We start from the raw sequence: 13,048 nt of genomic DNA on the forward strand, positions 1-13,048 counted from the left end.
TATGTGTTTGGTATATGTCTGTGTCCTCTGCAGGGGACGTCATAGTCAGCGTGAACGATACTTGTGTGCTGGGGCACACTCATGCTCAAGTGGTGAAAATCTTCCAGTCCATCCCCATCGGTGCCAGTGTGGACCTCGAACTGTGCCGAGGCTACCCTCTGCCCTTCGATCCCGATGATCCCAACACCAGCCTGGTTACGTCCGTGGCGATTTTGGACAAAGAGCCGATCATTGTGAACGGGCAGGAGAATTATGACTCCCCAGCAAGCCACAGTAGTAAAACAGGGAAAGTAAATGGCACAAAGGAAGCGAGACCCAGCAGCCCGGCTGAGGTCTCCTCCAATGGACCCCATGGTTACCCCAATGACACAGTCTCTTTGGCGTCTTCAATAGCAACACAACCTGAACTCATAACTGTGCATATAGTGAAAGGGCCTATGGGCTTTGGGTTTACTATAGCAGACAGTCCTGGTGGGGGTGGCCAAAGAGTGAAACAAATCGTGGACAGCCCAAGGTGCCGCGGCCTAAAGGAGGGTGACCTTATAGTTGAAGTCAACAAGAAGAATGTGCAGAGCCTCACTCACAACCAGGTGGTGGATATGCTGATTGAATGTCCTAAGGGAAGCGAAGTCACATTGCTGGTGCAGCGAGGAGGTAAGTCTTCAGAACTGCTTTGTAATAGTTCTTCTTGACATTTAAAAAGGAAATGCATGCCATGGAAGACATGCTCTCCTAAGTGTCTCTGTAGAAATGGTTTATGTCCTGAGGTGTAGGAACTGCCCCAAGCTGGCAGTTGTCAGGTCACATAGATGGTTACAATTATTGTTTGATGCTGCACTGGGGGAATGTGCATGGTAATGTACATTTGTTCGTTCTGCATTCTGATAATGCACGAACATCACCAGAATGCACGTGCATTCGTGCATTCTGGTAATGCACAAAACGGTGGTATGGTTACACATATGGTTACACCTTTATATACATAGCAAACCCTGATCTCATGTTCATAAAAAAATCATTTCAAAGAGGACATGGACATTTCTTGAACTGCTTTGGAGATGGAAAAGGCCGGTGATACGTTCTGTGCTTTGCAGTGTTCAAAATCAGCTATCCGGTGGCTCTTCACTGTGGAAGGGTTACACCCTTACACTGGAGGAGATAATTCAAACTTCTCTCAGTTGTAACCAAATTAAATGTTACTTCTGGACATGTTTATTTGCTGTGCAGTGGGGAGCTGAGCTCATTTTTGGTTGTATTGCTGAGAAGCAACCAGCAGGTACAAAAACCATACTCCCAAGCAGTATGTCTACAGCCCACATGGGAGCATGGATGGTGGGTAACCTGTCAGTGAGGTCAGTCCTTCCACAGGAGCTCTTTCCCTGCACACAGTAAGTGTGAAGTGATGTGCAGTAACACACCCCACCTCGCTTAGCACACTCAGTCTGCGGGCTAAAATTACTGGAAGAGTGAGTGTCAAGATCACAGGGAAGGTCCAGGTCAGATAATGAGTACAAAGCCCAAGAGCACAGGGGTCAGCCCTTCATCTCTCGGCTCTTGACACTGGCAGCAGGAATCTGAGGGGCAAAGCCCCAGCAGTGATTTTAATGGCTCATGCAATGATTTTTATGTGCACATTGGTGCTCAGCACCTTGCAGGGACCAATACAGAGGCAAATGAGCTGACAAGTAGGTGCTGAACACAGCCCCCAGCCAGCCCTGGAGGAGTGTTTGATGTAAAAAGTACTTTTCTGATGCCTTTTGTAAAGTATCTTGAGTGTAGTAAGTTAGCAACAAAAGCCAGTCTGTTCTAATGGGGGACGAGTTGCTTCCTGAATTTACAAGTTGTTGTTTTTAAAGACCTATTTCAAGGAATTGAGGACATTGATTCTGCAATTAGCAGCTCTGGAGAAAGCACTGCCTTTCTTTTACTTCTTCCTTTCCAAGTGCTTGCTGTGTTTTTGTAATTTGGTAGTAAATGAAAAAGTAGAGAACAGAATATATTAAGAGTTTTCCAATTTTCAAAGTGTGAGTTCCTGAAAGACTTTCGGTACTGGAGAGGTTTAAGAAGTGCACAGCGTTCTCATGATTAATATATGTATTATGGAGAAAATATGGTTGGAAGAAAAATAGCAGCTATTATTAATCCTCCTGGAGAGCACATATATATCTGGTAGCACCATACATTAATTATTTGAATTGTGGCTGACATTTAATAATCCTCCTTATGCCTTGAAGGCATAATGAAAAGATTTGATGAGGAAATAAAAGCATAGTTTTAATAAGATAGTAAATAGTTCCCTGGTTATCTTGCTGAATCTCTCTCTCTCTTTTTTTCTTTTTTATTAAATTTAATCGAGATACCACATGTTGAGCATTTGCTGTCACCTTCCTGGATAGATACCATATCAATCTCCTTAAATTGCCTCCCTCCCTCCTTCAAGGTCTTGACATTTCTGTCTCAGCACAGAGCACTTGCAGTTCCAAATTTCATGCTCTCGTGGTGCAGGATGCAGGAACTGTGGTGGCCCTGGATCCATGCTTAATCATTGAAACATGTTTTTTGTTCACACCTGGAAGAAAGCTGGACCAAAAGGCACTCAGGTTGCGGCACAGAAGCTGCAGGATACACACAGCAGTTGCCCCACAGCCAAGAGCAGTCAGGTTTGTTTAAAGCTTTGGAGATGGAGCTGGATAAAACGCACCTAGCACTCAGTGCTGCTGTACTCAGCTCCTTTCTCCTGTTACTTTGCCTTATGTAACTCCTGCCAAGTCTCCTGTCAGAAATACCATCCCCAGACAAGGTGCCGCTATTTATTTTGGTCCAATTACAGAAAGGCATTTGGTTCCAGTGTCTGATAAGCTCCTTCAGGGCTCTTGAAACAGCTCTTCTTTAGCTTCCCTGTCAGTTGTCCTTTCCTCCTCCTCCCTCTGGTGTCCAGTGAAGAAAATGCTCAGATGCTGTCAAGCATCCTCGCATTAGCCTGGTATTTGCATTCAGTCAGGCTTTGCATGAAGCATCCCTGCAACGCTAAGGCTGGTGTTCAGAGCTGTCGAAAGGATTTGTCAGAAGTGATTACTAATCAGGCAGAAAAGGTATCAGAAAGAGATGTGTAATAGAGGGGAAAAGCTCTGCCTGCTTCAAGCTGCTGGTGCCCCAACAACAGCGTTTAATTGTTAAAAGCAAACCCACAGTCGCTGAGAGCAGCCAGTAAAATATTTACTGTACAGTGGATTCAGCTGAAGTGCTGGCTTACGGGAGCAGGCAAATCCTGCCTTTGCCTTTGAGTGAGGAGCAGAAGGATGGTTTCAGGAAGGATGAAGCTGAAGTGCCCCCTCTGTGTGCTCGGCTGCTCACATATCATCTGAAAGCCATCTTTAGGACTTGCACAAGATAAGGGCAGGGGGATAAATACATTAAGAGAAGGACAGTGCCCGGTCACCGATATTTTGTGTTCCAGAGGCTCCATAGAAAGCTTTCCTTACCTGTGTTCTAATACTTTCTTTTTCCCCTTCCTCTTCTAGGGCTTAATTCTATTACTGGTGTTGTTTTCCTGTTTCACCTATACTTAATGCTGGATAAAACTCCCTGAGTGTTGTATCATGGCTTGGACTTCAACACTTGAGGGGTTCAGGAAGGATGAACTCTGAGCAGAGGCAGGGTGCAGAGGAGCTAATAGGGTTGCATGCATGAGCAGATAGGAAAAGCTGCTTTTGCTTAGCAAAATGAAGGGGCAGAGGAGACAAAATTACTGTCTCTAATGTTAGCTAGGAGAGGTAGAAGATGCTGTCCTCAGAGTTGGCTGAAATAAAACTGTGTTGTTCAATTGTGAGTAATTTAAACAGGACATAAGAAGAAAGTGCCAACCCATTAGGGTCTCTAAGTTAAACTGCAGGGGGCAAAAGGACTTTTCTGTCTGAAGGTGAATCTCAGCATGTTTAACAGGAATATACCATGGTGCTTGCAACTTCAGAGGAGATGCTTCATAACCCAGAAGGACCGTTCAAGGGGTGTTGTACTGAAAAGTAAACCAGTGCTAGTGGTTGCAAAATGCAGAATGAAGCATATGTTGTTGTTGCTGCACTACACAATGTCATCACACATCTCAGTTATTTTAAAGAATTACTATTAATAAGGCCAGTAAAGGCATGCCTTTAATTTGATTATTTGTAGCTGAAAAGGTTATTGTAACCTTGTACCTACCAAATACGTAAAGTACTTATCTCAATAAAAAACCAAACCCAAGCTACAAAAGAAGGTAATAATATTTGCCACTCGAAATCCATTTGTCATGGAGGTCTTGTCTACACACAATAATTGACTGAAATAAGCAATCCTCAGATACCTCTTCATTCTGCACAGATTCTATTTGTAATAAAAGCAACATTATGTCAGAATCATTTCCCTGCTTCCCACGGGGCTTTTATTCTGGGAACTGGGTTTATGCTGGGACAGGGGCTGTTTCAGAACAAGTTATTCTGCAAAACTACTGTGCTGTATGTTTTGGAGTCAACAAGATAAGTTTGTTTCAGTGAGAACATTTATGTGTCTTATTGATGCATATTGTGAATTGCCTCAGATTAAAGGCATTATTTTTTTTCTTTTTTATCCATTTTTTTGTGTTTAGATCAACCTTCAGGTCATCCAAAAACACTGTGATAAAGTGTTCAGTTCCAAGAATTAAGCTGAACAGTTTTCATGCAGGGTTGAATGGACAGTTTCCCCTCAGAGCTTTCACAGTTAGTGTCTTTATTCAGCAGAAGGTTGAAAATAGCATAAACCTTGAGCCCGATCTAGGTAATCTCCTTGAAGATGTATTCCCACTTTGCTCCAGATCGAAGTAAAAGCATGCAGGTGAAATGTCACTCATGTGTCATATGCAAATCAGTGGAGTTTCTAACAGCTTCCCTAGGGCCAAATTCACATTAAACTGAGGAATGGAAGTACGTCTTCTGAAAAATATATAATAAAATATATGCTAGAGTTTCAAAACTAAATGTATTTTATGGGAAGAAGAACCAAGGCAACATCTACCTGTCTAAATGCCGAGGAGTGGGCACCTGAGTATTACCCCTATAGGAAGGTAAAGTCCATAATAAATTCCCTGCTCATGGTTCGGTTGAGCAGAAGGTGTTTGTGGGGAGCAGTAAGGTGGAAGTAGGGAGAGGTCTGTGCCAATTGTCCTGCTCATTTGGTCCTTGACTCAGTGGTCTTAAGGTCTTTCTGATATAACTATGAGAAAGATTTGCAGCATTGGAACAAAATTACAAAGCTCTAAAGCAATAAATCTATCAAGTCTCTTTAGCTAGATGGTCCTTCCTTTGTTGTTCTGGTGATGCTTGGTGTGGAACCTCTGACGCTTCCCGAAGAGAGGAGTTAACTCCTTGTGCTGAAAGTGTATGCTAAGAGTCAGCTACCCTGGACTAGAAAGCTCGCTCTGTAGCCTAAAATGAGATGACATCTTTCTTCTCTATTTATCCTGTGTCTCTGCCATTGAAACATCACATAACAATACGAAGTTTTGTGTCCTTTTCTTTAGGCTGCTTGCTGCAGCTTCAGGCTCCCCCCAGCCATGGTAGAGAGAGCTACAAGATCTTTTAGACACAGTGGGAAAATTTTACTAACAATATATCATAACAATTCATAATCGCAATATAACAGTATAATTGATATCAGATTGCTTTTTGTGATACAGAGTATAAAAATACAATGCTCAGGCATAAATGAGCAGTGGTGTTGAGCATTAAGTATCTGAGCTGAGTGAAGTCTGTTACTGCTGCAGGTTTCAGAGGATGTCTCCTCACCTTTCTGTCCCACCACAAACATCTATAGTCTGAATTTTATAAGCAAAAATACTGTATTTCTGCTTGTTTATCGAGATACTCTTCCCCTATGGAACTGAAGTTTTCTTTTCCTTACCAGGAGTGGTGGAAATAGATCATTTAGTAGTAAGAGCCAGGAAAGAAAAAAAAAGAAGGCAGTATCTCACAGTTTGGGAATTAGAGCTGCTTTTCAGTTGCTATCCCTAATGATGTAAACCCGTGGTAATTACAGCTGCACTCAGCTATTCAGTGCAAACCTGAACTCTTTTGAACAAGCCACTCACTTCTGTTTGCCCTTTAGGCTTGCAGTGAAGAGCGAGTTGAAAGTCATGCCACTTAAGCATCTAGCTGCCAGAAGATTTTGAACTGTCTCAGCAGCTGTTGAATTAGGGAAAAAGTGAGTCCAAACTGCAGTTAGGACAAAAATCACAACCTGGGAATCATCTGACCGTTACCACAGCGCGTGTTTGCCTTTGCCAAAACTTCTGGAAAGAGAAGAAAAGTTCATGATTTCCAGCAGTGTTTTCAGTTCACACTTTGTCCCATGTTTGGATCCGAAGGAACCCCTGAACCTCATCCTGTTAAGCACAGAGCTGCTGGTGCCAATCATCATGCCACCTTTATGGCTGGTTTTCTTACTCTACTCCCCAGCCTACCACATTGTTGCAGCTTCTTCCCTCACCCAGAGCAGGAGCAGATCTAATTGCTTTCTGCCATCTGATGCTCTCAAATGACCTCTACATTATTTGAAAATCCCATTTTAAGTCACTTCTTTTTTCCTTGCTTGCTTCTGTCAACTACTACCAGCTACCAGAGCTCCCTTCTACTCAGGTACCTCCCATCAAACTTGTTTATTGCATCTCTCAGCAATTTGTCACTCAGTGTAGGTTATTTTGAGCTGTACACTGAAAAATAACTGGTATTATAGTATAAATAATACCATCCAGAAATAACAGCTGGGGGGGATATTTTGATAGCCCATAGACACCCCTCACTAGTTAATAAACTATATTTAAACAGAGTCATAGTATGCTGAAAGAAATACGTGTTCATTTCTAATTCCAAGATTTATTTTTCAAGTTCATTACTTTGTGTTCCAGGGTTATTGCTGTGTAATTCCAGAGTTACGGATTTCCTGATTAAATTTGGAATCTTGTTCAGCATTTAAAAATCTGTTTCCTATTGCTTACTCTTGATTATTTTTGTTACTGTTTCCTTCAGAGAGATTTTCCTGGGAAGAAGGGAATTGGATCAGTAAAGTGTGTAAGTTGGCCTACAAGCTGCATTAGAAATTAAATGTTTTCAAAAGGTTTTGCAATGTTGCTGTTCCATTTTGTGAAAATAGACAATCCTAACATAAACACAGTGCTAAAACTTCTGACTTACATGCAGGGAAGGAGCAGGTCTAGGGGAAAACCTTTAGTTGGGAGTTGCTGCATCTTTTTTTTCACCAAACCACCACCAAGTCACTGTTATTCTCTGTTAAGTGGAATTATATTCTAACAGGGCAAGAAAAAGCTGATGAGACTTTAAAACAAGTTTGATGTCACGTTTGCTATTCTCCTACAGCCTTACGCTGATTAGGGACTAGTATATCAAGGAGCAGATACAAAACCCAGTTGAAGTCAGGAAAAGATGAAATAAAGGAAATGTTACACATTTTGGTATTTTTAATAAGAAGTTTGAAGTTTCACACCTTGTATTAGAATTGCTTATGTGCATGTATTTCAACCTACTGTGCAAGTTAATCTTCCTCTAAATAGCTCCAGGGTGTTAGATATACCTTTTTGGGACAACGCTGTGTATTGTTATGCAGCACCATACACTGATCACTGGTAATTGGTTCTGTAAAGCAAGCTAGCAGGAACTTGTTTTCTCTTTGTGATAAAAATAAGCCGAACTTAACATTTAAAATCAGGTCGTCTTATAAATAATGGAATATTTGGGGATTACACAGTGTTTTTCTCCTTCAAAGTGCTTTACAGGTGTTAATCTTAGTGGCGTTAGCTGTTGTTGATCTGAATTTGCAAGGTTTTGGGATAACTGCTTACCAAGTCACAAAGGGAGAAATTTCGGTGCTGCTGAAGTCCATGGCAAGGCTCCCATTAGACTCCAGGAGGCAGCAGGGTTTCACCAAGGTTTTGGATCCTTACAAATGCCTGCAGCCTCGGAGGGTAATTAATTGTAGGTAGCTTGCTCAGACACCAAATAGTTTGATGTGCATTACTGATGTTCATACAAATAGTGAACTTGCAGCAGTTAATGAATTAGCATTACCGGGTTTGCTGGAGCTTCACGATGCAATGCATCCAGTTGAAACAGTAAGCAACAAATTCAAATATCAACCTCACAAAGCCCAAGTGCTTAAAAATCCTACATTAAGCTCCCCAAATTCCAGATATAAAAATACCACATCAGAGTTCTTTCTGTCTTTTTATTTCAAGCCTCTGGTATTCATATCTAATAGCCTTTTCTAAACCATGAGAGACTAAGAAACTCCAAACACAGCACATTATCATATGAGCACCTGATTCCAAAACCAATAGCTTTGTAATATTATAATGCTGATAATAAAGAAGAATGGGCATCGCTGGTACAGGGACATTTTAATTGCCTGCAGAATTTCCAGCTCTTGCTGGTGTGATACATGCAAAGTGCTAACGCTAATCTGTCAGTCGTTTGAGGCACAAGTGTTTTCTTCTCAGCTACCCTTCATTAACTCCATTTGCACTGATTCTCCTCTAAAAATGAGTAAGCAAATGAAGAGATTCCATGAAAGCTGCTTTGGGGATCAGCATTAATATTACATCAGTCACCCTGCATTTTTGTGACAGCATGGTCTATCTATGCTGTAATTTTGGTCCCCCAGGTGTATGTCACCTGAGCCCCAGAGTCTCTCAGAAGGGTAGCACAGGATAGAACAGTTGTTGATTCACAGTTTGGCATTTTGTTATACATTTTGCAGTGATTTCAAGGGCTGAGATAATTTCCTAAATTTATTAGATATTTCACAACACATACTTTAAGGCCAAGAGGAAGCCTGTACTGTAATTATTAAGGAGGTAAAGAATTAACATATTAGGAATACCAAAGTAATGTCTGTTTTGCACTATCTCACATGCTGACAGCACAATAGGGGTTCTATGCGTGTTACACATGGCTGCCTTTCTGTGACAGGGAATCTAGATCTGCTTGAAAATCAGCAAGAAAAACTAAAGCATTTGCTGACTGGTGGAAGAAAACAAATGGCTGAAATCTTCCCATCAGGATGTTTTATTGCATGAACCACTTTATCTCGCAGAAAGCAGTAGGCTCTTAGAGGAGTACAAAACAGGAGGTTGCTTAGCAAATGAAAGATGAGAGCTCTGAAATTCTTCCCAAAGGCTTTGTGTTTTCCTCCCTAGCTTGATGTTTCAAAAGTTGGCGCTTTTTTACCCCCTTATGATTTGATATTAAACGTGAAGTGGTATAAGTGGAGCAACTCGAACCCACACAGTGTTGTTTTATATGAAATGTGATGTGATGTAACACAAGGTGGCATAGCAGAACCTAATACTATGCATTAGATAAGGCAGATTTAGCTAGAGATGTGCTTCCCACATCTTCATCAGGATTTGCACAGCAGGAAATGGAGCAGACTTAGAGCTGTGAAACGAGGGTTTTATTCCACCCAGGTTTTTCTCCTATCATTACATACTGCCTGTGTGGCATTTTGGTGTGCGTGTACTTGTAAATAGTGAGTTTTTATCAGCCACATTGTAGGTAGGTACAGTGACTGTTGCTCTGATTTGGCATTATAATAGCTAGCCATAACAGAATTAATGAGGTATCAGAAAGCCAAGAAAGGTCTTTGTTTATCACTGTAATTAAATGCATTTGGGGAGTCACTAAAAGCAATAGCAGTTGGGCAAAACTAAGGAAGAAGGATGGCTTTGTAATGGACTAGTCAATGGCTTTGTTCTGAGAGGGGTTGTTTTTAAATATCCATCCTCATTTCTCTAAGTTTCTCTACTCTGATTTTTTTTTTTCCCCATTCTGCAGTGGGATTTTATGTTTATTCATTTTCATGTTTATTTGTTCTTGTTCAAATAGACTTAGTTTTGCGATAGTGGTAGCAAGTAGGACTATACCAGCTTTAAGACCCTGTTAAAGCTGTGTCTTTTGTGCCAGAAGACCTGCAGTGTATCATGAGTTGGATGTAAGGAGTTGGCAGTGCTTGTAGGCTGGACAGATATGGTAGAGGACTCCCAGTTCCTGGGAGATAACACAAGCAGCTGAGGATGCTGGGACGGGGGGCATGTGAAGGTAACGAATATGAGTCCCAGAGATTTTGACTCCATCCTTATCCTTAAGGGTTAGTTTCTGAGATATACTGTTAAATACTTGAAAGTATGTAGAGTTACTGATTTGTTTTAATAGATAATGGTGTTTTAAATTTAATAATTTGATGTTTTGTGATAGCATTTGCAAAACCACTGTCCTCTAGTAAAGATTTTCTGTCTTGGTGTGCCAAGTGTGCATATGCACCCTTCAGGTCTGAATCTGGCTAAGCATTCTATAAATATTGCCTTATTATTAAGAGATGTTATTTGCTGATAGCATCATCAAACTGTTGCCAGGAGGGCTTTATGTGCACGTGTCCTCTGTGCAGTCTGCTCTCCAAATGTGAAATACTGCCATAAGCCACACAGGTTCGAGCATGTGGATTTACACCTTGTAGCAGTGCTGTGGTAGGTCTGAAGACAAGCACCCTCGCCAAGCAGGATAAATAATGATGTGATAATAGCAAAATACGGTTTTTCCTCTACCAGTGGCACGAGGTTGGCCTTGAGGTGCTGCTGCCCTATGGTACCCACATGGCCATGCCATGGGACAGCTGGATGAGGAGAGGTGGGCAGCATCCCAAAAGATTGTGGGAGGTGCCCTAGAAGTAAAGCTGGCAAGTCATGGATTTAGTGGGCTTGTGGAAAAGGGTAGGTACCGTCTTGCATATTCACACATATGCTGATGAATGTGAAGAAAATACATGTAATACAAGTGTACACACACACATATATCTATGGAAAAAGAACATGGAATTTTCTAATTACTTTCCAGTTCTGGTGTTTGCCTTCTCAAATTCATGAAGTTTCAGTAACTTGATGTCTGTGTACATATTTGTTTAAATACTAACAGAAATTTTTCATTGAAGCATATGAGTCCAGCAGCTCGAGCTGTAGGAAATATTCTTCTCTTAATGAGATTCAAAATAAAAATATAAGGCCTGTTGACATGATTTCAAGTACAAGTTAGATGGGTAATTGTCACACTAATTCTCAATCTCTTTATTATCGCACTGTTTTGGCATTGCCATATTTATCTTACTACATAGTTAAATTTATATTTTTGTAGTAATTAAATAGCATTTTATTAGCCTATATCTCCTTTATCACTTCTAAAATCAATTCTCATTTGAGATGTTGAAAATAGACCGAGGCCGCAATTACCGAGGAATTATTTAGCATCCTGACCAAAAGTGAGTAATTGAGGCTAATACAATTTAACATCTTTAGAGCATCTAGAACTGAAATTCCTGTTAATGACAATAATATACTATGCCTCATTATGTTTTTTTGCCAGTGCCAGGGGGTTAATAATGCCTGAGATGGTCTGTTGAAAATATTGCTTTCTTAACATTAGCACTGAACATTAGCACTAGAAATGTGGCAATTTTCACTGTATTTGGTAGTTACCAAACTTGATTTATGGCAGGGCTGTATTCCTGCAGTGTAAATTATTCTGTCGCATAAAGCTAGTATTGCATAGCTAATTTTTTTGCTACTGCGGTGACACTCTTGTTATGCAAATCACAATGATGAGCAGAAAAGTTAGGCAGGGACAAGGTAGGGGTTTTCTCTTTGATGGTGCTCCATATGCCTTCGGAGGCTTGCCTCTCTTGCTGCAGATTATTCTGGTGTGTTTTCTTGTTCATTCTCCATTCTGGAAAAGATCAAGTTCTATCTGGTTTTTTAGATAGAATTTGCCCTTTATTAGAAATTCCTTGCCAATGGATCATGCAGAATCAAGGGGATTGCTTTGTCACCACCAACCTCCCATCCCCTGCACCACCAGCAGCACTAATGGCCATTAGCATTAATTATTTAAAGCTCCTTGTTTTGCACACAGAAAGCAATGATCAATGTGCAGTGCTAGGTATATGATTGTGTTCCCCCTGACTCCAGTACTTTACCCCTCATCTTTCCAAGTGTCTGTTTCCTTTGGGACAGTCTTTGGATTTTATTCAGCAGGGTTTAAACAGCGCTATTTAGAAAGCTTGGTGCTGTGGTTTTTGTCCAGGCAGGAACATTTTCTCTGTAAATGTTAACCTTGTGACACAGCCTGAAATGTTTCTTTACTTGTGTTTTTATTCATCTCCCACTGATTTTTCAACTGTTGTGCATTCTGGGCTGCAGACAACGTAATGGCTAAACCAAATGGGTGACCTTTTCACTTAGGGTGGCCTGTGGTCCACAAAAGTGTCCAACAAAGACTGGAAGTGTTAAGCAGTCATAGGAAGTGAAGATCAAGACACAGTTGTTCTTTTCCTTCATGTGCAAAACCACTCCAAAACTGAAAAATCTTAAGCACTAGCCACAGGTGTTATAAGCAACAGATAGGATGATAGGCTTGCTTCTAGGCTGGCTCTTAACGATTCCAAGTGCCTTTGTCCTGTGGGTTGTGCAAACTGGTACTGAATTATTCCAACTTCAGTTGAAATCCCACTGAAATATATACTCCTCTTTTTTCTTTGGTGGTAAAGTGAAGATTGTTCATGTCAACTGGCCTCCATGTAACCAAGCTCTTCAGATGGGTTGCCTGGATGACTCCTGTGGCGCCTAGAGATAGGTCTTCCTTAAGACTCAACTTTTGATCATTTTGATCCACTGTGTTTTAAATGCAGGGCTGTGGAATAGGACATGATGTGTCTGGTGTCAGTCTAGGTAATTTCTGAGCATTTGTGGCCTTCCGAGCTCTCACCACAATCAGGCCCCGGCTATGGTATGGATTTATAGTCACATGTCACATTCTTCTTTATATGCTCAGTAAACCAGGATTTGTGTTGTGATTTTCCCATGTTACTTCAGGTGAATAAAGACAAAAGATTTGAGAAACTGTTCCTGTAAAAATTGAGGACCACCACACATTTAGAAACAGCAACACTTGTGGTCACAGTTTTGTCCATGGGCTCT

At 41.0% G+C, this 13,048-nt stretch overlaps 1 protein-coding gene across 25 annotated transcripts in view; it reads left to right on the forward strand.

The window, feature by feature from the left end:
• MAGI1 (membrane associated guanylate kinase, WW and PDZ domain containing 1) overlaps positions 1-13,048 on the forward strand; it is a 338,512-nt gene that overhangs the window by 283,935 nt on the left and 41,529 nt on the right. For all 25 annotated transcript variants that reach the window (XM_061362388.1, XM_061362394.1, XM_061362387.1 and 22 more), the window contains one exon: positions 34-654. In XM_061362388.1, coding sequence (XP_061218372.1) covers positions 34-654 — 621 coding nt within the window. The remainder of the gene's footprint in view (positions 1-33; positions 655-13,048) is intronic.

Source organism: Neopsephotus bourkii, unplaced genomic scaffold, assembly GCF_033783945.1.
Source record: "Neopsephotus bourkii isolate Nb327-2 ecotype Australia unplaced genomic scaffold, CSIRO-AGI_Nbou_v1 NB_1120, whole genome shotgun sequence".
Lineage (NCBI taxonomy): Eukaryota > Metazoa > Chordata > Aves > Psittaciformes > Psittacidae > Neopsephotus > Neopsephotus bourkii.